Source organism: Microcaecilia unicolor, chromosome 5 (genome assembly GCF_901765095.1).
Source record: "Microcaecilia unicolor chromosome 5, aMicUni1.1, whole genome shotgun sequence".
In the NCBI taxonomy this organism is placed as follows: Eukaryota; Metazoa; Chordata; class Amphibia; order Gymnophiona; family Siphonopidae; genus Microcaecilia; species Microcaecilia unicolor.
In genome coordinates, this window is record NC_044035.1 from 349,709,082 (window position 1) to 349,735,515 (window position 26,434).

Consider the following 26,434-nt stretch of genomic DNA (forward strand, 5'->3'; position numbering starts at 1 on the left):
CACTCACAGAAGCAGAAGCCTGCAAGGCCACATTGGTGATCTGCAAGGGCCGACTTCTACATGGAATGTTGCTAGTGGAATAGCAACATTCCATGTAGAATCTCAAATAGTAGCAACAGTGGAGGAGTGGCCTAGGGTGGTGGACTTTGGTCCTGAGGAACTGAGTTTGATTCCCACTTCAGGCACAGGCAGCTCCTTGTGACTCTGGGCAAGTCACTTAACCCTCCATTGCCCCATGTAAGCCACATTGAGCCTGCCATGAGTGGGAAAGCGTGGAGTACAAATGTAACAAAAATAAATAAATAAAATAATAGAGTTTATTTCAGCATGAGAAGTAGCATGGTAGTTCATAAACGTTCATTAGTGATATAGTGGTTGAAGCAATCACGCGTAGAAAAGTTCAGTATTGTCAAGTTTTGGTAGAGTTTCGTTTCCTAGGGCTTAGGATGGATCTTTGTCGTATGCCTTTTTGAACAAGTTGGTTTTCAGTAGTTTTCGGAAGATTGTTAAGTGTGCATTGTTTTTATGACATTTGGTAGTGCGTTCCATGTTTGCGTGCTTATGTAGGAGAAACTAGCTGCATATGTTGATTTGTATTTAAGACCTTTGCAGCTGGGGTAGTGGAGATTCAAGAATGTGCGTGCTGACCTTTTTTGTGTTCCTGGTTGGTAAGTCTATAAGGTCCGACATATAGACCGGGGCCTCGCCGTGGATGATTTTATGGACCAGGATACAGATTTTGAACGCAATCCGTTCTTTTAGTGGGAGCCAGTGTAGTTTTTCTCTTAGGGGTTTGGCGCTTTCATATTTCGTTTTTCAAAATATGAGTCTGGCTGCTGTGTTTTGCGCAGTCTGTAGCTTCTTAAAGATTTGCTCTTTGCATCCGGCATAGATGGCGTTACAGTAATCTAGGTGGCTTAGTACCATTGATTGTACCAGGCTGCGGAATATTTCTCTTCGGAAGAAAGGTTTTACTCTTTTGAGTTTCCACATTGAGTGGAACATTTTCTTTGTTATGTTTTTCGCATGGCACAACCCCCCCCCCCCCCCTCCAATTTAATCCACTCTATCGTTGTGATATAATTTGTACTCTGATAACACGGTGTCCAATTGATTGTCCTCCTTCCACCAGGTCTCAGAGATTCCTGTTATCTCTACCTCTTCATTTTGTGCTATATACTTTAACTCTCTCATCTTATTTTTTAGGCTTCTGGCCAGTGGCGTTCCTATGGGGGGGCGGTGGGGGCGGTCCACCCCCGGTGCACGCCGCTGGGGGGGGTGCCCCGCATGCCTTCTCCTCCGATGGTCCATGCTTATTCCTGTTCCGGGGCAGAGAAGAAGCATGGAACAATGGAGGGCAGGCGAGCGCGGCACCCCCCCCCCCCCCAGCGGCATGCACCCGGCGGGGGGGGGTTCCTTCGCGGGGCTGTCCTTTCGCCGGGGGGGTCCATGCTGCATCGGGGGGGCGCTGCACCCGGGGGGCAGGGCGCATTGGCGATCCGCCCCGGGTGTCAGCCCCCCCCAGGAACGCCACTGCTTCTGGCATTTATATACAGATACTTCAAATTGTGTTTTTTTTTCCCTGCATCTACAAGCTGCCTAGAAGTTGACAGTGATAATTTGCTTCCTTTACACTGCTCTCCCCTTAAATATTCCTGGCTTTCACCATTGTTGAAAGCTCTCTATTGGGATTTCCTAAATGTCCTGTTTTACTAGTATCCTTCAAGGATACCCCACTCTGAACCATACGCTCTTGAGCAACTGTCGACTTCCCCTCTATCTCCTTTTTAAATATTAGTGTCATTAACCTGGTTCCATCCTGATTAAGGTGTAGTCCATCCTTTCAAAATAGTCTCCCCCCTTTCTCAGAATGTTGCCCAATTCCTAACAAATCTAAATTCAATCATCCCTACACCATCATCTCAACCACACACTGAGACTTTGGAGCTCTGCCTACCTCTCGGGTCCTGCACGCGGAACAGGGAGCATTTCTGAAAACGTTATCCTGGAGGATCTGGATTTCAGCTTTCTGTCTAAGAGCCTAAATGTGGCTTCCAGAACCTCCCTCCCACATTTTCCTATGTCATTGGTAGCCACATGTACCAAGACAGCTGGCTTCTCCCCAACACTATCTAAAATCCTATCTAGCTCATGTGTGAGGTCCACCACCTTCGCACCAGGCAGGCAAGTGACCAGGTAATCCTTATGTCCACCAACCACCCAGCTATCTACATGCTTAATGATTAAATCCAGTGGCGTTCCTAGGGGGGGCGGTGGGTGCGGCCCGCCCCGGGTGCACGTCGCCGGGGGGGGTGCCGTGCGCGCGTCTGTCCTCCATTGTTCCATGCTTCTTCTCTCCCCCGGAACAGGTTACTTCGGCGACGTGCACCCGGCGGGGGGGGGGGTCCTTCATGGGGGTGTCCTTTCACCGGGGGGGGATCCGCGCTGCATTGGGGAGGGCGCTGCACCCGGGGGGCGGGGCGCATCGGCGATCCGCCCCGGGTGCCAGCCCCCCTACGAACGCCACTGATTAAATCACCAATTACAACAGCTGTTCTAACCCTTCCCTCCTGGGCAGAAGTCCCTGGAGACAAATCCTAGTGTGTGAGAGGATATTGCGTCCCCTGATTGCCAGGTCCTGGCTACAGACTGAACTAAGCCCTGCTGTGCCTTCTAGAGACTATCTGTTAATGCTGTAGACTGTAACAGTAAGTTCAAGCTTAAAACTATAGAGAAAAGGGTTTTACAATATTTAAACTAGTTAATAAATAAAGTTTGCTTTTTGTTTAAATCAAACTGATAATAGTGATCATTTTCAAAGCCCATAAACTTACAAAGTTACATAGAGGGGCATAATCGAAAGGGACGCCCAAGTTTTGCTGAGGACGTCCTCGCAAAACGTCCTGGCGAAGGAGCAGGGAAACCCGTATTATCAAAACAAGATGGACGCCCATCTTTCCTTTCAATAATACGGTCGGGGACGCCCAAATCTTGATATTTAGGTCGTCCTTAGAGATGGTCATCCCTAGACTTGGTCATTTCTGATTTTCAGCGATAATGGAAACCGAGGGCGCCCATCTCAGAAACGACCAAATGCAAGCCCTTTGGTCGTGGGAGGAGCCAGCATTCGTAGTGCACTGGTCCCCCTGACATGCCAGGACACCAACCAGGCACCCTAGGGGGCACTGCAGTGGACTTCATAAATTGCTCCCAGGAAATAGCTCCCTTACCTTGTGTGCTGAGCCTCCTAAAACCCACTACCCACAACTGTACACCACTACCATAGCCCTTACAGGTGAAGGGGGGCACCTAGATGTGGGTACAGTGGGTTTCTGGTGGGTTTTGAAGGGCTCACATTTACCACCACAAGTGTAACAGGTGGGAGGGGGTGGGCCTGGGTCCGCCTGCCTGAAGTGCACTGCACCCACTAAAACTGCTCCAGGGACCTGCATACTGCTGTCATGGAGCTGGGTATGACATTTGAGGTTGGCATAAAATATGTTTAAAGGTTTTTTTAGGGTGGGAGGGGGTTACTGACCTCTGGGTGAGTAAGGGGAGGTCATCCCCGATTCCCTCCGGTGGTCATCTGGTCAGTTCGGGCACCTTTTTGAGGCTTGGTCGCAAGAAAAAATGGACCAAGTAAAGTCGCCCAAGTGCTTGTCAGGGACGCCCTTCTTTTTCCCATTATCGGTCGAAGATGCCCATGTGTTAAGCACGCCCCAGTCCCGCCTTCGCTACGCTTCCGACACGCCCCCGTGGTCGTCACCGCGATGGAAAGCAGTTGAGGACATCCAAAATCGGCTTTCGATTATGCTGATTTGGGCGACCCTGGGAGGACGCCCATCTCCCGATTTGTGTCGAAAGATGGGCGCCCTTCTCTTTCGAAAATAAGCCTGATAGTTATATATAGGTATCTCTAGCATTAGAGCGAGCTAAAAACGCTAGCACGCCTTAGTAAACAGGGCTCTTGGAGTTTTATCTCCAGGATAATATACCTCCCTACACAGTGCAACGGTGCTGAGCCGAAAAGGTCTTTATTTTAACACAAGTATCATGTTTCTTCCATGCTCCAAGAAACAGAGGGGTCCTTTTACAAAGGCACGCTGAAAAATGGCTTGCGGTACTGTAGGCGCAGGATTTGGGTGCGCGCAGAATCATTTTTCATCACACCTGTAAAAAAGGCCTCTTCCACCCCCCCCCCCCCCAAAAAAAAATGGACATGCGGCAAAATCAAACTTGCCGCGCGTCCATTTTGGGTCTCAGACTTTACCACCAGCCGTAGACCTAGCGGTAAAGAGTTTGGGTGGTAATGACCTATGTGCATCAGATGCCACTTGGCGCGCGTCCGCTTCGCCTGCCAGAAAATAAAAAAATATTTTGCAGACGCGCACCAAAATTGAAATTACCGCAAACACCACGCAGTAACCGGGCGGTAACTCCAATTTGGTGTGCGTTGGGCACGCGTAGGCGCCTACGGAGCTTAGTAAAAGGGGCCCAGAGAGAGAAAGCACTGGGCAAAAAATTTGTTATGGATCAGGACAGAAAACTCCACCACTTTAGAAATGGAGATGCGACTGGCTAAGGGTTAGAAGAGATGGGGTCCTTATGACTTTCAATAAGTCGATTCACTTGGATTTTTGATCCCTGATAATACTGTTTGTTGTAATGCTTGAGGTGTACATTGTGTCCTTTGAGTTTTGTTGTGAATATTGTATTTGTTTCAATGTGTTTTAGACATTGTTTTATTAGTATTATTATTATTATTATTTGTTACATTTGTATCCCACATTTCCCCACCTTTTGCAGGCTCAATGTGGCTTACATATAACCGTTAACGGCGTTAGCCGATTCCGGTCTAAACAAATACATGGTATGAATGAACGCAACGTGATATTGTGGTAGAATGAGGTACATGTATGGTAGGTACAGTTGGGGGAACTTAGAGAGGAAAAGGGGGAAGAAGAGTCAGGTAATGTCCGTTACGGTCTTTGGTTGCATTTTGTCGCAGGTGAACAGGCATTTTTATGTTGGGTTGGTGGGGTATGCTCTTCTGAACAGGTCTTTAGTGCTTTCCGAAAATTTAGGTGGTCGAGCGTAGTTTTTACTGCTTTTGGCAATGCGTTCCATAGTTGTGCGCTTAGGTAGGAAAAGCTGGTTGCATAGGTGGATTTATATTTGAGTCCTTTGCTGCTTGGGTAGTGGAGGTTTAGGTATGATCGTGCAGATTTTGTGGTGTTCCTGGTTGGCAGGTTGATGAGGTCTGTCATGTATCCTGGTGACTCGCCGTAAATAATTTTATGAACAGTCGTGCAGATTTTGAAAGTGATACGTTCTTTGATTGGTAGCCAGTGCAGTTTTTCTCTGAGTGGTTTGGCGCTGTCAAAACGCGTTTTTCCAAATATAAGCCTGGCTGCTGTGTCTTAAGCAGTCTGAAGTTTGATCCTTGCATCCCGCATAAATTCCATTTTATATTTTCTCTGCTCTTTTTCATAGATTAGTGTTAATTATTATGTTCTTTTTTTTTTTTTCTATTTCCCCGTTAGTTATAAACCATCTTGACAGCTATACCATAGAGCAGGATCTGAAATTAATAAACAATAAACCATTACCTCAAGTATTAACTCAGAGCTGGATTTACTTATCTGCATTATTGTAATTAACACGAGTTATTAATAAATAGACTCCACTGAGAAAAATGGGCCTGCATTAAATATCACAAGTTAATATGCAGCTCTCTGGGGACAGGAAAATACCTGGTGTACCTGAACGCAATCCAACCTGCAGAAAGTACAGGCTTGCCCCAGAGTAAATTCATATGGAGTGTGCAATGGACCAGGTATCTGAACCTGTATTTTTCCTGTTCCCCCACCACCCTTTAGCCTGTGCCCTTAAACAAGTCCTCCAAATCACAGCTTTTTATGTTTATCTTATATCTGTCGTACCACAGCAATGGCTTCCTTTCATTATCTGCTGTTTAGTCTATAAATCACTCTGCTGCAATTCCTGCGAAAATACCAGTAAACATAAACGCTCAGCAGATGAACTCTCGCACTTTTTGTCCCACCTCGAGTTTTTTAAGGAACTTTCACCTATTAAGGAAGCTTTGTCCAGCTATCTGTCTGTGCTACAAACTCTGCCCAACGTGCTGGGCCATAATCCTTAGTCAAGTAGCTGCATTGTAGCTTCCCCAAGGAAAGGGCACTTCCTTCTCTCACCCCAACTCCAGTTTACCCCCCAGACTTCCCTATCTCAATCCTGGCCCGACTGAAGTCACTTCAGCTTCCATTCCTTCAGCACCACTGTCATCATTGGTGGCCATCTGGAAGAGGTGGCAGCCTTGGAGGGGTCGCTGGTATCCAGGGCCGCCGAGAGACTGGGCCGGACCCCCCAAGGTTGTCGTCATCGCCGCCCCCCTCTGTCCACCACCGGGCCAGGCCCCCCTGAATTCAAAACATAGCGCCTCACCTTGACCTCACTCCATGTGAAAGAAGCGCAGCAGCGGCAGTCTGCAGATCGCCTCCCTTCGGGCCTTCCCTCCTTGTGTCCCACCCATGTCTGACGTAACTTGCGCGAGGGCGGGACACAGGAAGGGAAGGCTGAAAGGGAGGCGATCTGCAGACTGCCGCTACTGCGCTTCTTTCACACGGAGCGAGGTCAAGGTGAGGTGCTATGATTTGAATTCATGGGGGCCCGGCCTGGTGGTGGACGGAGGGGGAGGGTGGAGGGGACTGCGGCGCCGGGCCCCCCTTGGAGGCCCGGGCCCGGGGAATTTTGTCCCCCCCCTGCCCTCCCTCTCGGCGGCCCTGCTGGTATCACTTGTCCGGAGAAGAAGGCAGTATAAGCTGGACGACAGCATTGCAGGGGAGGTGCCAGTGGCTGAATGATGTCAGCCACAGTGGGGTAGCCATGGGGGGGTCCACACACTTTAGGCTCAGGACCCCTCCAAAATTGTGGCACTGAATGCGTGGCCAGTGGGGATGCTCAAGCCACACCAGCCAAAGAGATTTGCTGGCGGATCCCCCGCCTGTGGTGTCTGAGCAGCAGGAAGTCGGCACTTCTGCACATGCTCAGTTCATGCAATTCAACTGAGCATGTGCGGAAGTGTTGGTGTCGGAGGCTGAAGCAGCCCCAGGGCTCCGGCAGAGAATGTCTTTGGCTGGCGAGGCTTGAGCATCCCTAGCAGCAAAGGTACGACGGGTGGGGGGACTGAGATGAAATGCTTGGACCTCCCCAGTCCACCCTTAGGCCTCCACAAAACAAGTTCTGGCTATACCCCTGCTCAGCCACCTGTTTTCCGAGCTTGGCGTTCCACTGCCTGTTGCAGCCCCTGTTAAGGAAGAAGAAGAACAGAAACAGCAGCACTGAACCAACACCAGGAGGCATTCAAAAGGATGTAAACTGGATGGCATCATAAAGTATATGTATGCTTGGAAGAAAAGAGGGCGAGGGGAGACATTTAAATACCTCTGTAGCATAAATGCACAAGAGGCGAGTCTCTTGCAATTGAAAGGAAGCTCTGGGATGAGGAGGTATAAGGGCAAAGGTCAAAGGTAGGGTTACCATATGTCCGGATTTACCCAGACATGTCCTCTTTTTGAGGACATGTCCGGGCAACCGGGCGGGGTTTTTCCAGCCTGCCCGTTTGTCCAGAAATCCGGACAAACGGGCAGATTGCTAGCCTCCCCTCCCCTTACTTACTACTGCCCTGGTGGTCTAGTGACCTCTTCCGCCTTCGGGACAGGAAAGAGCCCCCTCTTTCCTGCCCGGAGCGCTCTCCTGCATGCATCCTTCCTCGCGAGACTTCAACTCTCGGCGGCCATTTTGAATCGGCGCCAAGATCACGAACAGGAAAGATGCATGCAGGGCAGCGCTCCGGGCAGGAAAGAGGGGGCTCTTTCCTGCCCCAAAGTGGTCACTAGACCACCAGGGCAGTAGTAAGGTAAGGGGAGGGGGAGTGATGGGGTGTGTGACAGGGGGGAGGGGAAAATGTGACAGGGGGTGGAGCGAGGGCGTGAAAGGCGGTGGGGCGTGAAAGGGGGCGGGGCATGTGTCCTCCTTTTTGGGGGACAAAATATGGTAACCCTAGTCAAAGGGGTTAGATTCAGAAGTAACCTGAGGAAATACTTCTTTACAGAAAGAGTGGTGGATTCGTCTGTCAGCAGAGGTGGTGGAGTCAAGGACTGTGTCTGAATTGAAAAAAAGCATGGAATGGAACAAACACAGAGGATCTCGGAGGAAAAGGCAGGGATTGTAAAGCTGAGCGGTTGGTGTAGATTGGCCGACTGGATAAGCCTTATGGTCTTTATCTGCCGTCATTTTCTTTGTATCTGTTATTCAGTTGATAAACAGCCTCCGCTGTATCACCAGAAATGTACAGCAAGGGGGCCACCTAGAAATCTCCTGCAGTGGAGCCCGATCAGGGCAGTGCTGCTTCTGCAACCCCTTCCACAAGGAGCTGGAGGGAAACCGGATGCAGAGGCTGCAGGCAGTTCAGGCCAAGAACCTGGAGTGGCACATCCAGCGATAGCTGAGGGGGGGCTTCTGGAGGCAGCAGAGCTGTGGTGGGTGCAATCCCAGGTGCCATGCCAGTACAGAAGGAGAAGAAAGGTGTAATCATGAGCAGCAGAGCATGCCACCAGTGAGTGTCTGATAAATACAGCAAAGGTCCAAGGAAGGGAACAGGGCACCGAGGGAAGAGTACATGGAGGCAGGGGACAAGTGGAGATGACAGTGAAAGATAGGGGGATACAGGAACTGGTCAGATGGATGCAGTGGCACAAGGTGGGGTGGACATAGGGTTACCATATTTGGTCCCCCCAAAAGAGGACACAGGCCCCGCCCCACCTGCCCCCTTTTAAACCCTTGCTCCGCCCCCTTTCACACCCTCGCACCGCTCCCTGTCACATATTCTCCTTCCCCCTGTCACACACCCCATCACCCCCCCTCTACTCCCCTCCCCGTCACCCCCCCTTCCCTTACCTTACTCCACAGCCCTGGTGGTCTAGTGACCTCTTCGGGGCAGGAAAGAGCCCCCTCTTTGCTGCCCGGAGCACTGCCCTGCATCCTGTTGCTGATCTCGGCGCCAATTCAAAATGGCCGCTGAGAGTTGAAGTCTCGCGAGGTCGCTTCAACTTTCGGCGGCCATTTTGAATCGGCGCTGAGATCAGGAACAGAATGCAGGGCAGCGCTCCAGGCAGGAAAGAAGGGGCTCTTTCCTGCCCCAAAGGTGGAAGAGGTCACTAGACCACCAGGGCAGTAGAGTAGTAACTAAGGGGAGGGGAGGGCCGGGAGGCTAGTATAGGACGGCCCACCCGCCAGCCTTCCCGTTTGTCCAGAAATCCGGACAAACGGGCAGATTGGCAAAACCCGCCCGGTTGCCCGGCCATGTCCTCAAAAAGAGGACATGTCTGGGTAAATCTAGACATATGGTAACCCTAGGTAGACAGTAAGAATGGAGGGCAGAGGACATGGTAAGAATAATCATCAGAGTAGAGGCCCACTGACACTGCTACTGAAACCAGTGCGTTTTTTCTAGCAAAAAAAGTGCCGGTATTCAAATGCAAGGTCACCCTTCAGGGGTGGGGTGATTACTGAGGAACCCACCCCAAAATAGCCAGGCCCCCTGCAATCTATGATAAGGCAGAATCGGTGTGTAGAGCCTGAGCTCTTTCACAAAAATCTGAGGTCTCTGGGTCAATTTTAGCAGACAATGGAAAAGGTGCCGGTACTCAGCGCCCCCTCAAAAAAAGCCCTGACTGAAAACTAACCACTTTTTGCTGAAACCGAAACTGTGGCAGAAACTGATCACCTGGTTTCAGCCCAAACCAAAAACTAGAGTTTGGCTGTGTGAATGTGAACCAATGAGACCCACTGGGGATTGCCAGAGCTTGCAGCCAAGCAGCCTTCTGCTAAACCCACAGAAGATTATTACTCTCCTGTCCCTGGAACTATAAGCGCAGGCTGACAACTGCGAGAGCCATTTTAACAAGGATTTCTCAACAAGTCTGGCATGTTTAGGTTCCTAAGTCAATACAGATGGTGTTAAATATCATCTGAGACAGGAACTTGTAAGAACGTGTACAAAAATTCATGTTTATCTGCTTACCCAAACTGTGCACAAATAACATGAGAAAGTAGCACTGAGATTATTTTTTTTTTTTATTTGTACCCCGTGGGGGGCAATGGAGGGTTAAGTGACTTGCCCAGAGTCACAAGGAGCTGACTGTGCCTGAAGTGGGAATTGAACTCAGTTCCTCAGGACCAAAGTCCACCACCCTAACCACTAGGCCACTCCTCCACTGTTGCTACTATTTGAGATTCTACATGGAATGTTGCTATTCCACTAGCAACATTCCATGTAGAAGTCGGCCCTTGCAGATCACCAATGTGGCCGCGCAGGCTTCTGCTTCTGTACGTGCAGGACGTCAGACTCACAGAAACAGAAGCCTGCGCAGCCTTCTACATGGAATGTTGCTAGTGGAATAGCAACATTCCATGTAGAATCTCCAATAGTATCTATTTTATTTTTGTTACATTTGTACCCTGCGCTTTCCCACTCATGGCAGGCTCAATGCGGCTTACATGGGGCAATGGAGGGTTAAGTGACTTGCCCAGAGTCACAAGGAGCTGCCTGTGCCTGAAGTGGGAATCAAACTCAGTTCCTCAGTTCCTCAGGACCAAAGTCCACCACTCAAACGCTAGGCCACTCCGAGATGCTTCCTGTTTTGTATTTAGCTATAAAACTGATTAACGACAAGCATGATATGGATTCTTCCTAAAACAGGGTAAAGGAGTCCAAACACTGGTCTACACTGCGGACATTATACCAACCTAATGCAAAATCCAGAATAAATAAAAGCCCATTGATGCAAGAACTATATGCTCTGAAAAATTACTAAAATCAAGAGCAATACATTTCTCAAATTATTTTCTAATATATAAACTTCATTTCATTATAATACCATTTACCTACTAACAGTACAAGGTGACCAATTAACAAATATGAATCAATTTCCCCTTTTTATTTGAGTAAAGTGGTGTAGCCATGTTAGTCCACTTTTAAAGGTAATAAATAGAAATAACTCAAAACATAGAACAGAAAGTAATTTGATCCCTTTTTGGACTAACTTTTCATTAGCTTTCGAAGGTAACCCTTCTTCTCCAGATTGGAAATAAGCAAAGATAGATAGATAGATAGATAGATAGATAGATAGATAGATAGATAGATAGATAGATGTGTGTGTTTCAAAAAATTAAAAAAAATGTATTGTTAGTCCAATAAAATAAAAGATATCTTATTTTGTTTTCTATGGGTCTCTCTATAGTCGATGATCTAATGTATGTTACAATCCAATTTTATTACTCAGGAACCTTCATGCTATCCCATAATGTATTCTTCTTTACTATGTATGTATACACATGGTAAATATATATATATATACCATGATCTGCTCCATATATGATATGTTCCATGTATGTTACCATGTATGCATGCACCTTAACGCAATACCATTTGTAATTCGGTTACCCGGAAATGGCAACTGCCATTACGGCAAATGTAAGCCACATTGAGCCTGCAAATTGGTGGGAAAATGTGGGATACAAATGCTACAAATAAATAAATATTTCTATTTTTTACCCTTTTTATCTAGAAATCCACTGGCTCCCAATTGAGGCAAGAGTCCAATTTAAATAACGTCCTGTAATGTTTAAATTTTTTTCAGGGGGAATTACCTGCCATAGTGGCAGGTGTTTTTCAACCTTTAAATAGCGATACTTTTCACAGTACTAGAAACCAGATGTTACTTAAGTTTCCCTGTTGTTCGGGGAGTAACTTAATTGCAAATGTTTCAGTCTTCTTTGATCTGTCAGGTAGCGTTAATGGGGAACTCACTTCCAGATTCTATATGATTATCTCCCTTTTAGGAAATGATTGAAACCTTTTTTTATTTCCAAAATGAATACATGTTTAATGTGATGATTTGATCTGATTTTATTCGCTGTAATTCCCAGAGTATGCTCTGGCTTCTTTCTCTGTATCTCGCATTGAACTTTTGGTATATGCGAATAATAAGCCATAAAGTAATGTAACGCTTGAAAACAAACACTGCAGGTTCCTTTCTCATAGAATCTAGCTTCTGCATGCCGTTAAGTTTGATTAAAAACACTGCATTGCATCGTCATCATACCCAACAGAGCCTGGAAATTCTTTGGAATCACCTAAATAGCATCCAAGCCAGAATATATTTATAATTTATTTATTTTATTTGTTACATTTATATCCCACATTTTCCCAACTATTTGTAGGCTCAATGTGGCTTACATAGTACCGGAGAAGCATTACAGACTCCGGTGTACACAAATACAAAGTGATGTTGTGGTAAGATAAAGTTCATGTGGCACAGCCACATTAGGGAATCGGAGTTGTGTTATGTCCATTACGTGCTTTAGTTTGGTTGTGTTGCAGAGATCAGGCATTTATGTTGGATGGGTAGGATATGCCTTTTTAAACAGGTTGCTTTTAGTGTTTTCCGGAAGTTTAGGTGGTTGTACATAGTTTTCAAGGCTTTTGGTAATGCGTTCCACAGTTGTGTGCTAATGTAGGAAAAACTGGATGCGTAGGTTGATTTGTATTTGAGTCTTTTGCAGCTTGGGTAGTGCAGATTTAGGTACGTTCGTGTTGATTCGAATGTGTTTCTAGTTGGTAGATCGATCAAGTCTGTCATGTATCCCGGGGCTTCACCGTAGATAATTTTGTGAACCAGAGTGCAGATTTTGAAAGCAATGCGTTCTTTGATTGGGATATATAAATAATATATATATATATATATATAATTTAAATTATGAAAGCCTATATTTTACAAAATAGCCTTTGCACACAAGGACCTCAGCTAATGAAAAGTGAAACTAAAAGCCTCAGAACTTTTACAATGGCTGACTTTGCACCACATCTGGAGTGACAGGTGAGCACCTCCACAGAGAGTCTAATTCCTAAAGAACTTATCATCCCAAATTTATAGACTTAGGGCCCCTTTTACTAAGCCGCCTAGGCACCAACGTGCGCCAAAATGGACTATCGCCTGACAAACACGTGTGGGATAAACATAAAGGAATCCTGTTCAGAAGGAAAGGATCCTCAGGAGCTTAGTCGACAGTGGGTGGCAGAGCCGGTGGCGGGAGGCGGGGATAGTGCTGGGCAGACTTATACGGTCTGTGCCAGAGCCGGTGGTGGGAGGCGAGGCTGGTGGTTGGGAGGCGGGGATAGTGCTGGGCAGACTTATATGGTCTGTGCCAGAGCCGGTGGTGGGAGGCGGGGATAGTGCTGGGCAGACTTATACGGTCTGTGCCAGAGCCGGTGGTTGGGAGGCGGGGATAGTGCTGGGCAGACTTATATGGTCTGTGCCAGAGCCAGTGGTTGGGAGGCGGGGCTGGTGGTTGGGAGGCGGGGATAGTGCTAGGCAGACTTATACGGTCTGTGCCAGAGCCGGTGGTTGGGAGGCGGGGCTGGTGGTTGGGAGGCGGGGATAGTGCTGGGCAGACTTATACGGTCTGTGCCAGAGCCGGTGGTGGGAGGCGAGGCTGGTGGTTGGGAGGCGGGGATAGTGCTGGGCAGACTTATACGGTCTGTGCCAGAGCCGGTGGTTGGGAGGCGGGGCTGGTGGTTGGGAGGCGGGGATAGTGCTGGGCAGACTTATACGGTCTGTGCCAGAGCCAGTGGTTGGGAGGCGGGGCTGGTGGTTGGGAGGCGGGGATAGTGCTGGGCAGACTTATACGGTCTGTGCCAGAGCCAGTGGTTGGGAGGCGGGGCTGGTGGTTGGGAGGCGGGGATAGTGCTGGGCAGACTTATACGGTCTGTGCCAGAGCCAGTGGTTGGGAGGCGGGGCTGGTGGTTGGGAGGCGGGGATAGTGCTGGGCAGACTTACACGTTCTGTGCCCTGAAAAGGACAGGTACAAATCAAGGTAAGGTATACACAAAAAGTAGCACATGTGAGTTTATCTTGTTGGGCAGACTGGATGGACCGCGCAGGTCTTTTTCTGATGTCATTTCATTTACTATGACTACCGCGTGGCTGTTGCGGTAATTTCATTTTGGGCACGCGCATCTGAAAAATAATTTTTATTTTTGGATGCGCGTGGTGGACACGCGCCAAGTGGCATCTGGTGTGCGTAGATCCTTACCGCCTAAATTCTTTACCGCTAGGTCTATGGCAGTAAGGTCAGAGACCCAAAATGGTTCTGCGTGCGCCCAAAATCCGCGCCTACAGTACCGTAAGCCACTTTTCAGCACACCTTTGCAAAAGGACCCCTTAAATTCCTGCTAAACTCCTGTAGCGAAAGCATTTATTTGGAGCACTCTGTTTAACATATAAACTACTATGTAAGATCATAACTGTATTACTTGCAATCACATTATACACACACAAAAAAAGTAAAGCGTTGTCCATCTGTCCCCCTCCCCCCAACTACCTTACAATCCCTTATGTTCTAGTGGTATAGTCAGGGCAGAATAGGGTTACCATATGACTCCAGAAAAAGAAGGACAGATTGATCCAGTTCGGGTTTTGCTTCCATTGACAGCTGTGAAAGTAAAACCCAGACTGGCTCAATCTGTCCTTCTTTTTCAGGAGCCATATGGTAACCCTAGCCCGGCAGAAGTAATCCCCAGTCACTGTTGCCCATGTTACCTCTCCTCTCAAAATGGATGCCATGACCTCTTGCGGGAGCCTCGCAAGATTGCCCCTAGAGGTCATGGCAGCCATAGGCGCCCCGTATAAGAGGCTTGGGGAGGCTAAGCCTCCCCAGCCCAATCGTGGACTTCCGCTTGTGATGCAGCCCGCCTCCCCACCCCGTGCATTTTGACCTTTTATATCCGTGGCAGCGACGTCAATGAAGAAAAAGACACTACAGGCTCGCCGCCAGCTTCTCCCTTCTCTCTGCACACAGTGTCCCGCCTTCTGCGGTGATGCATTTCCTGTTTCCGCGAGGGCGGGACACTGTGTGCAAAGAGAAGGGAGAAGCTGGCGGCGAGCCTGTAGTCTTTTTCTTCATTGACGTCGCTGCCACGGAGCATATGGAGGTAAGCTCCGCCCCCTTTAGCCTCCCCAAACAGCTGGGCTACCGACCGTCTATGATGGCAGCCATTTTGAGAGCAGATCCTGCATGGCCAAGAACGACTGGGGATCACTCCTGCCCTGACTACACCCCTAGACTGTCAGGATTGTAAGATTGGTCTGAGAGGGGTACCTACAGTTGGGTAGAGGGGAGAGTGAGGGAGGGACATAGCACACATTTTCAGCTTCCACCAAAACCGTGGCCATAGCCTTTCGGCCGAAACTGAAACCAAGCAGAAAAAAAAAAAAGGATTTGGGGCTCGGCCTGTACATCGGAGGGACCTAAGCACTAAACACAGGAGGAATAGCAACAAGCCATGCAGCCACAGCAACAAATGTTTCCTTCAATGTCAGCTCTGTGGCATTTTTAGGGAAGGCCAGAAAAGAGGGAGGGGATGAACTTTAGTTGTGCTGACCGAAGGAAACATGTCTCTGTACAGTGCTTCTACCATATATTTCACAACTGGAACATCACTGGTCTCGTTGAGTAAAAGACCAGATTCTCTGACAGGACACAGTAACCATCAGGGAACAAGGAAAAAAAGCTATACAGACTGGCAAAGAACTCACAGGTTCTGGCTGGATGAATCTGAAGCCGAAATACAGAGATACTTCATTTCCTGTAAAACAAAGAGAGTTGCTGGTTACCATCATCATGTCTCCTCTGTGCTCCCAGCTGCCAGGGTAAACACCAGACAAGGCAAAGTACGGACACTTGGAAAACCATGTGTGGAGTCCTTACAAGGTGGTGAATAAGTACATAAGTATTGCCACACTGGGACAGACCAAAGGTCCATCAAGCCCAGCATCCTGTCTCCAACAGTGGCCAATCCAGGGTCACAAATACCTGGCAAGATCCCAAAAAGTTCAATACATTTTATGCTGCTTATCCCAGAAATAAGAGGTGGATTTTCCCCAAGTCAATTTAATAATGGTCTATGGACTTTTCCTTTAGGAAGCGGGCCAGACCTTTTTTTTTAAACCCCGCTAAGCTAACCGCCTTTACCACATTCTCTGGCAACGGATTCCAGAGTTCAATTACACGTTGAGTGAAGAAACATTTTCTCCGATTCGTATTAAATTTACTACTTTGTAGCTTCATCGCATGCCCCCTAGTCCTAGTATTTTAGGAAAGAGTAAGCAAACGATTCACGTCTACCCATTCCACTCCACTCATTATTTTATAGACCTCTATCATATCTCCCCTCAGCCGTCTTTTCTCCAAGCTGAAGAGCCCTAGATGCTTCAGCCTTTCCTCATAGGGAAGTCGCCCCATCCCATTTATCATTTTCGTCACCCTTCTCTGTACCTTTTCTAATTCCACTATATCTTTTTTGAGATATAGGGCAACCACTTCTAAGTTCTGAGCTCATACTCAAAGAGGACTCTATACTCGCTTCTTCCAATGAAAACACACGTGAGACTGGGATGCTATGGTCTGTGAGCATTCGGCAGCCTCCCTTGGGATGCTCTAATACCTCAGGTACAAATTGACGGGGCTTATAAGCCGCTTCCAGCCACAGTCACAACCAACCTCAGATATTGCTTCCAGTATTGAATATCTGAGTGGGTCCTTTGACCCTGAACGTAACCGGACAGCTGTTTTGCTGCTTATTCATTTATTTATTTATTTATTTTTATTTGTTGCATTTGTATCCCACATTTTCCCACCTATTTGCAGACTCAATGTGGCTTCCATAGTACCGTCAAAGGCGTTTGCCCAGTCGGTGGATAACAAATACAAGGTTGTATAGTGATCTTATGAGGTATAAGTGGAGGGTCGGAAGGGATGAAGGGATGAAGATTGCATGTTGTCCAGTACGATTATAATCATGCTGTGTTGCTGGGTGAAGAGGTTTGCGTTGGGTCGTTGGGGTAGGCCGTTTTGAAGAGGTTGGTTTTTAGTGATCTGAAGTTCAGGTGGTCGTGGATTGTTTTCACAGCTTTTGGGAGCTTAAGTTTATCTGCTCACTTAGCTGGTTAGCAGACTGAATATCGCCGCTCCGTCCTAAGGGGCAAGGTTTTGTACTGTCGATATTTTATAAAAGGTCATTTACATGCATAAAAGACTACATTACCCTCCAAAGACACAGAACAGCCCTGAGGCAGAACGGAAAACAAGAAAGACCTGGTCGAAACAAATTAACATAAGTACATAAGTAATGCCACAATGGGAAAAGACCAAGGGTCCATCGAGCCCAGCATCCTGTCCATGACAGCGGCCAATCCAGGCCAAGGGCACCTGGCGAGCTTCCCAAACGTACAAACATTCTATACATGTTATTCCTGGAATTGTGGATTTTTCCCAAGTCCATTTAGTAGTGGTTTATGGACTTGTTCTTTAGGAAACCGTCTAACCCCTTTTTAAACTCTGCTAAGCTAACCGCCTTCACCACGTTCTCCGGCAACAAATTCCAGAGCTTAATTATGCGTTGGGTGAAGAAAACTTTTCTCCGATTTGTTTTAAATTTACTACACTGTAGTTTCATCGCATGCCCCCTAGTCCTAGTATTTTTGGAAAGCGTGAACAGACGCTTCACATCCACCTGTTCCACTCCACTCATTATTTTATATACCTCTATCATGTCTCCCCTCAGCCATCTCTTCTCCAAGCTGAAAAGCCCTAGCCTCCTTAGTCTTTCTTCATAGGGAAGTCGTCCCATCCCCGCTATCATTTTAGTCGCCCTTCGCTGCACCTTTTCCAATTCCACTATATCTTTCTTGAGATGCGGCGACCAGAATTGAACACAATACTCAAGGTGCGGTCGCACCAACGGCATTATGACATCCTCACACCTGTTTTCCATACCTTTCCTAATAATACCCAACATTCTATTCGCTTTGCTAGCTGCAGCAGCACAATGAGCAGAAGGTTTCAGTGTATTATCGACAACGACACCCAGATCCCTTTCTTGGTCCTAACTCCTAACAGTTTTAACATATTTCTAAGTGTGGAGTTTGAAGCATAGTAGCCATTTCAAAATGATCAGGGGTGCTAAACCCAACAGAATATACCACTCCTTGGGCTCAGTCATACAGTGCTCAAAATTGGGGGGAGGGGGGTCCAAGCCTCAGCACCCACAGAGCCAGCACCTATGCATTGAACTAATGGATAAGCTGTGTTAGTTGAAGCAGCCTCAGTCCCCATCTGCTATTTTTACCCACGAGAGGGAGCAGTGGCGTAGGAAGGGGGGCGGGAGGGGCGTTCCGCCCCGGGTGCACGCGCTCGGGGGGTGTCGGCCCCGCTGGTTCCCTGCTCCCTCTGCCCCGGAACAGGGGCAGAGAGAGCAGGGAACCAGCGGGGCCGACGCAGCTCCGAGTGACGTGCACTCGGGGCGGATCGGCCCTCCTGCAGGTAAGAATGCGGACCGGGGGGGGGTTGCGCTCCAGGGGGGGTACGCCGTGCTGCACCCGGGGGGGTGCGCAGCGGTGACCCGCCCCGGGTGCCATTAGCCCTCGCTACGGCACTGAGAGGGAGTTAATGGCAAAACCTACTGCAGCCTCTTGTCTGTCGTGTTAAGCCTTAATCTGGACAGCCTGTATTTGTAATAAATGCATGCCACAGCAAAGGAGAAGCTTGCACGAGACAAGGTTCAAGAAAAGTACACACGGACATCTGTCTGTCCTTCTGCAAAGAGCCATCTGCAGGTACGTGGGACAGTCTATACAGCTGAGTAAGTTTAAGTGCCTGAAACTACAGCCAAGATACTGGGTTTCACTGGGCGAGAACATCTGGAGTTTGTCTAAATGTAAACACCAGGAAGACATTTATTTAAGGAATCCCTACCACACACAGACAGACCTTGGCGCTGACATTATCTGATAATCTCAAGTTATCTGCAGTGTGGGCTGATACAGCAGTAGAGGTTAAGAGCACAGCAGACAGAAACTCCACTTAACCTTCCTCTGTCCACCTTCAGAAACTCACGTAACCTCCACCATTCAAACCCAGATTGTGTAAGCTCTTTGAGGCAGGAACACTAGTTTAAAAAGAGGAGGGTACATGTGTTCAAGGAACACCACTGTCTGACAAAATTAGTCAGGCGATGACGGTTATTAGTGGAAATCAGCATGGGGCCAGTGAGAAAGTACACACTCACTGGTCCCCTGCAGCAAGTTCACCATGCCCCCCCCCCCCACCTTCCTCCTTCCCTGTGGGCTTCTTGTTACAAAGGAAAGCCATGGATCACAGCTGTAGGGCCTGTGAGCTGGTTGCCTACTACTACTACTACTTAACATTTCTAGAGCGCTACTAGGGTTACGCAGCGCTGTACAATTTAACAAAGAAGGACGTTTCCCTGCTCAGGTGAGCTTACAATCTAAAGGACAAAATGTCAAGTTGGTGTAGTCTAGATTTCTGAGTATAGGTGTGGTGGTTAGGTGCCGAAGGCGACATTGAAGAGGTGGGCTTTTAACATAGGCAGCCGAGAGACCTCGGTTTACAATTTTTTAACATTACACGAGATACAATCATGACAAGACACAAGGTATTTAATTTATGGCAACCAGGCCCATAACTGATCCCAGCAGGCTCTAGGCAAATGACGGAAAGGGAAGGGAGTGAAGACTCACTAGAGAAGGGAGGGAATGTGCCTGGGGTGCCCAAACTTGTTAATCCAGGCCTGAATGAACTACCTTGGACAGTTGTCATGTGTGTCCGTGCTCATAAAAGGAACAGTCTTTGGAAGTGAGTTTCTGATCCCTTCCTAGCTCTGTGGTGATGACGGAGGTAAGAAGTCACCAAAGAGGGAGATTATGCAGGACTCACGACGCGGGCAACCCAAGAGTTAAAATCAGGCCAAGCAATCCTTTTAAACCTGACTTCCAAAGAACCTGGGATATGCCAGCCTGCTGCAAAGCACAAAGTTACTCAGCCAGGCTACAGATCCCTCCCCTTGGCATTTCAATTCTAAACTGCATTTGACCTTTAAAGGCATGTGCGCTGATTCTTGGAGCCTTGCATGGCTTGCTCTCTGCAAATTCCTTCGTTAAGTGAAGGGCCAAAGATCAGGCCTTTATATCTCCTGGATTCTATATAGGACACCACAATTTGGGCACAGAGCCCAGATCCGTGTGCAAACTAATTAATTAATGAGCTAGCAGCGGCCCTACCATTAGGCCAAGTGAGGCGGGGGCCTGAGGCGGCACTCTCCCTTCCCTCCTCAACACTCTTCCACACGTTTACCTTATTTTTTTCTTTTCCAAAAGGCGGCAGCGATTCCCGTAGACTGCCCTGCCGCCGGCACTGGCCCTCTTCTCCCTACTGCGACCCACCTCTTGACATAACTTCCTGGAAAGCATAAACAGACGCTTCACTTCTACCTGTTCAACTCCACTCATTATTTTATAGACCTCTATCATATCTCCTCTCAACCGCCTTTTCTCCAAGATCCCCAGCCGCTTTAGCCTTTCCTCATAGGGAAGTTGTCCCATCCCCTTTATCATTTTTGTCGCCCTTCTCTGTAATCTGACCGAAAAATAGCCGACCCTACTCCCCCTCCACCCAACAAGGTAGCCAAGGTTCCAGACAATCCCTTGTAGTCTAGCAGCCCCTGAGCTTCCACCCAACCCTGACCCTACATTTAAAAAAATAGTATCCCGGGTAGTCTAGTGTACGACCTTCCTCTCCCCAATCCTCCCAGATCCACCCCATGCACCTCAAGACTAGAGAGGCAGGAGTGATGCCCGCTTGCCTCTGCCTCTGGCACACCCATAAACCACCTAACTTCTAGTGGTGGGTTGTGATGCACCATTAGGGTTCAGTCTACCAAATAGACTTATACGGTCTGTGCCAAGCAAACTTGTACGGTCTGTGCCAGAGCCGGTGGTGGGAGGCAGGGCTGGTGGTTGGGAGGCGGGGATAGTGCTGGGCAGACTTATACAGTCTGTGCCAGAGCCGGTGATGGGAGGCGGGGCTGGTGGTTGGGAGGCGGGGATAGTGCTGGGCAGACTTATACGGTCTGTGCCAGAGCCGATGGTGGGAGGCAGGGCGGGTGGTTGGGGGGCGGGGATAGTGCTGGGCAGACTTATACGGTCTGTGCCAGAGCCGGTGGTGGGAGGCGGGGCGGGTGGTTGGGGGGCGGGGATAGTGCTGGGCAGACTTATACGCTCTGTGCCCTGAAAAAGACAGGTACAAATCAAGGTAAGGTATACACAAAAAGTGGCACACGTGAGTTTATCTTGTTGGGCAGACTGGATGGACCGTGCAGGTCTTTTTCTGCCGTCATCTACTATGTTACTATGTAAATAAGGCATCGTATTGATTGCAAAACACTGCTATGTCCAAAACTGCCATTTTAGATCATGGCAGCACCAGAGGCAGGAGGGAATGGGCGTAGCTACGTGGGGCCACAGGGGCCTGGGCCCCCGTAGATTTGGGCCTGGACCCCCTTGCTGACGACCCTCTCGACCCCCCTCTCCCGCCGCCATCCCGCCGTCGCCTACCTTTGCTGGCGGGGAACCTTCTTAAGCACTTATTTTATAAATCTGCTTATAGAGATAACTAAATATTAAGGACTCTTCATACTGAAGGTAGCCATCTGGCCCCGTGACTCTCTTCCATGTGGAAGGTACAGACTATTCTATGTGTGCAATATTGTATGTTTGTGACTATTTTTTTCAGTTTTTGTTTTTGATTTCAAACTTGCCCTCATACATTTCATAACTCTCTTAGTTTGTCAGTAATCCAGACCAAGCAGGGAGAGGAATTTTGGCCTGGAGCACAGGTGGGATTTTGACTCGGGCACATGACCCAGGCAAGACTCCAGCAGATATCACAGGCCTGGGAAGTTTCCACCGTACAGCCAGACGCTCTGCTGATTTTCATTCTGTAAGGTTATTATATAAAAGTCTTTGGTTTCCCATCTCTCTTGAGTGGTAATCTATGAATTATTACAGGTTGCTGGTTACAGGTCTTTCCTGTCCTTTTCCATCTCCCTTAACTTGAGTTGCAAGGGTCAATAATCTTGTCCTGTCCAACTAACACCAGCTGTTTCTTTTCTTGTTACAGTGATCTAGCACAGAGAGAGCAGTTTATCAAGCAAGCTCTGTGGAAGACCCAGAGAGAACCATAAATCAGAGATGACAGCTGACTCCGACCTGCTTCCTTTACAATGCACAGAGCGCTCCAACCCAAAATATTGTGCAAAGGGCTGAGAAATCAAGTCCTCTATCCCGCACATTAAAGGCAGTGTACTAATTCAAGAAAGACAAGACTGGCACCTCATGGCGCTATGAGGCGGTGGCTTTCGGATACTGATGTCTTTCATACGCATGTGAGAGGGTAACATCTAGGCCTGCATATCTGTGTGTACCCTTACACATTAGAATCTTTGAAATGAGATTCTCAGGCAAGACTGTCCCAAGCCGGAAACGTGCCCCGTGTGACATGCCCCTATAGCTCCTATCCCACCCACTGTGTCACAGCCAAGCAGGGAAGGCAATGGACAGGATACAATTTTGGAGCCCCCACCTCCCTTACACCCTGTGTGGCTGCACTGCCCCTATATAACAACATAAGAACATGAGTATTGCCATACTGGGACAGACCGAAGGTCCATCAAGCCCAGCTTCCTGTTTCCAACAGTGGCCAATCCAGGTCACAAATACCTGGCAGAAACCCAAAGAGTAGCAACATTCCATGTAGAACCCCAAAGAATAGCAAGATTCCAGAATTCTAAAGAATAGCAAGATTCCATGCAGAATTTCAAAGTGTAGCAACATTCCACGTGGAACCCCAAAGAGTAGCAACGTTCCATTCAGTATCCCAAGTACATAAGTACATAAGCATTGCCATACTGGGACCAAGCGAAGGTCCATCAAGCCCAGCATCCTGTTTCCAACAGTGGCCAATCCAGGTCACAAGTACCTGGCAAGATCCCAAAACAGTGCCTGCTGGATGTCATTATACAATTCATTTCCTGCCCTGTGTCATTATATGTTATATGCCCCTCTACAAGTCCTTGGTTAGGACCCACTTGGAGTATTGTGTTCAGTTTTGGAGGCCGTATCTTGCTAAAGATGTAAAAAGACTGGAGGCGGTGCAAAGAAAAGCTACAAAAATGGTATGGGATTTGCGTTGCAAACCATACGAGCAGAGACTTGCTGACCTGAACATGTATACCTTGGAGGAAAGGAGAAACAAGGGTGACATGATACAGACGTTCAAATATTTGAAAGGTATTAATCCGCAAATGAACCTTTTTCGGAGACGGGAAGGCGGTAGAACTAGAGGACATGACTTGAGGTTGAAGGGGGGCAGACTCAGGAGTAATGTCAGGAAGTATTTTTTCACGGAGAGGGTGGTGGATATGTGGAATGCCCTCCTGCGGGAGGTGGTGGAGATGAAGACGGTAATAGAATTTAAACATGCATGGGTTAAACACAAAGGAATCCTGTTTAGAAGGAATGGTTCCATAGAATCTTAGCGGAGATTGGGTGGCAACACCGGTAATTGGGAAGCTAAACCAGTGCTGGGCAGACTTCTGCAGTCTATGCCCTGATCGTAACTGAATAGATATGGATGGGCTTGAGTGTAAATTTTAAGGGGCTTCAACATTAGCTTCAGAACTTTTAGTACAAGAAGACTGCTGGGCAGACTTCTTGCCCTGAGAATAGCAAGGACAAATCAAACTTGGGTATTAAAGTATCACATACCATGTAAATGAGTTTATCTTGTTGGGCAGACTGGCTGGACCGTAAGGTCTTTATCTGCCGTCATTTACTATGTTACTATTTGGGGTTCTACATGGAATGTTGCTACTAATTGGGATTCCAGAATCTTGTAACGCTTTAGGATTCCAGAATCTTCTGAACTTTTAGTACAAGAACAGTGCTGGGCAGAGTTCTATGGTCTGTGCCCTGAGAATGGCAAGGACAAATTAAACTCGGGTACACATATAAAGTATCACAAGGAGCTGCAGAGGTAACTGAACCCGGTTCCTCAGGATCCAAGTCCGCTGCACTAACCACTAGCAACATTCCATGTAGAATCTCAAATAGTAGCAACCACGGCTACTCTTCCACTCCTTGGGATTCCGGAATCTTGCTATTCTTTGGGGTTCTACATGGAATGTTGCTACTCTTTGAGATTGTGCATGGAATCTTGTTAATGGCACTTGATATCAGGGGCGTAGCCAGACACCCAATTTTGGATGGGCCTGGACCCAAGATGGGTGGGCAGAAGAACCCCACCCCATCCCACAGGTGATTTAGTCTCTCCTTCTCTCGCCTGCATGCCATATGGTCTCTCAAATATCCCCCCTCTCCTGCATACCTTTTAAATAGCAGATTTTCACCAGCAGTAAGCAGCAACTAATACACAGTACTCATGTTGACCCCACATCCTTCCCACTGATGCAGCTTCCTCTTTCTGCATAGGCGGGAATACGTCAGAGGGGAAGGCTTTGGAGTCGGTGTGAGCAGTATGTATGAGTCGCTGCTTCCTGCAGGCGAAGATCTGCTATTTGTAAGGTATGCAGGAGGGATAGTTGTTGGGAGTTTTCAGCTTGGGAATCTCTGCCAGCCACATCATAGGTGTGCTGCTACTGGTGGGCCTGAGCTCAAAGTGGGTGGGCCTGGGCCCACCCAAGCCCACCCTTGGCTACGCCACTGCTTGATATACTGCCTTTCTACTTTCAAAGCAGTTTACATGGTATATACAGGTACTTATTTGTACCTGGGGCAATGGAGGGTTAAGTGACTTGCCCAGAGTCACAAGGAGCTGCAGTGGGAACTGATCCCAGTTCCCCAAGATCAAAGTCCACTGCACTAACCACTAGGCTACTCTTCCACTAGCAACATTCCATGTAGAATCTCAAATAGTAGCAACATTCCGGGTAGAATCTCAAATGGGACTTGATATACTGCCTTTCTGTGGTTTTTGCAACTACATTCAAAGTGGTTTACAAAGTATATACAAGTACTTATTTGTACCCAAGGCAATAGAAGGACTTGCCCAGAGTCACAAGGAGCTGCAGAGGTAACTGAACCCGGTTCCTCAGGATCCAAGTCCGCTGCACTAACCACTAGGCTACTCCTCCACTCTCGGTGGCTGAAAGATGAAACTCTATGTAGACTATTAATAAAGGACGCCATCAGTGCCAAACCAAGCCAAGCTTCTAGGTCAAGTTTCATACTTGACCAGGACTCACTTTAAACCAGAGCCTCTCTACGTCCTCCACGATGAATGCTCTGCTGCTCCTCAGCCTATGATTCAATAGCCTGTTGTGTAACGTCTTTCACTGTTCGTTCTGTTCGGTGTCTCTCTGCTGGCTTATTAGATTCCATTAATCTGCTTGAAAAGAAAATGTTCAGCTCTTGGAAACACAACATCCTAACAGGCCATTTGTTCAGATTTGGGATGGGATGTCAGAACATCCATGGTTTTTGTCCAGAGCGCTCTCTTTTTCATTTTAGCCTTGCCAGAGGGTGACATACTTCAGGATTAATTGCAGTCCTGAGTGCTGAGGTTCCTTTCTTCCTGTTTCCGTTGTTCCTGGCGACAACCTGTTGTACACAAGCAGCCAGCAGGAGGTTTTGTAGGTCTTTCCTTAACCAGCTGCTTCTTTCCTGTTCCCCACATGACACCTCTTGTGGTACACACCAGACATCTGACAAGAAGCTTGGGCTGTGAACAGATTCATCCCAGTAAGGGACTTGACTAAATCTATGAATGTCTTGGAAGTCAGATACGCAAACTGGGAACGGAAAAAGGGGTCATGGGCTCTTAGTATTCCAGGTACCTAGCATGATGTGCTCTTAACATACACTCTTGGTATGAGAGGTCCCTAACACGGAAGGAGCATACCATATGTGATCCTTGGCAGGGGCGTAGCCAGAAAACAGATTTTGGGTGGGCCTAGGCAAGAACTGGTGGGCACCAAGTGTTTCCCCTCCCCCTACCACCACAAAAAATATCTCAGTTGGCGGGAAAACGCTTCTTTCCACATTGGCAGTATGCAGAAGAGCATGTGCAGGTGCCGGTATCGTTACCATCAGGGGGAAGCCTTCAGTTGACGGAGCTTGGGATCCCCACCAGCTACCACTAAATGTGTGCTACCATAGGCGCCGACTCCGTGGGTGCTCGAGCACCCCCAATATTTCACCCACCGGAAGTTCATTCGCCCACCGGAAGTTCATTCCCTCCCTCCCTCCTCCCATCAAGTTCCAGGCCCCCTCCCTCCAAATTTTAAAAGTCGTCTATTTTACCTTGTCGGGTTTAGGGCAGCAGCAGCGGTAAAAGGCATGCAGGCTCGGCCCTTCTCTCTCTCTCAGCTCTGGTCCCGCCCTCATTTCCTGTTCCTGCAAGGGCGGGACCAGAGCTG

At 48.1% G+C, this 26,434-nt stretch overlaps 1 protein-coding gene across 2 annotated transcripts in view; it reads right to left on the minus strand.

Moving 5' to 3' along the window:
* Positions 1–26,434, minus strand: part of LOC115470922 (dual specificity protein phosphatase 22-A-like) — a 120,722-nt gene that overhangs the window by 48,556 nt on the left and 45,732 nt on the right. For both annotated transcript variants that reach the window (XM_030204543.1, XM_030204544.1), the window contains one exon: positions 15,681–15,730. In XM_030204543.1, the coding sequence (XP_030060403.1) occupies positions 15,681–15,730 (50 nt within the window). The remainder of the gene's footprint in view (positions 1–15,680; positions 15,731–26,434) is intronic.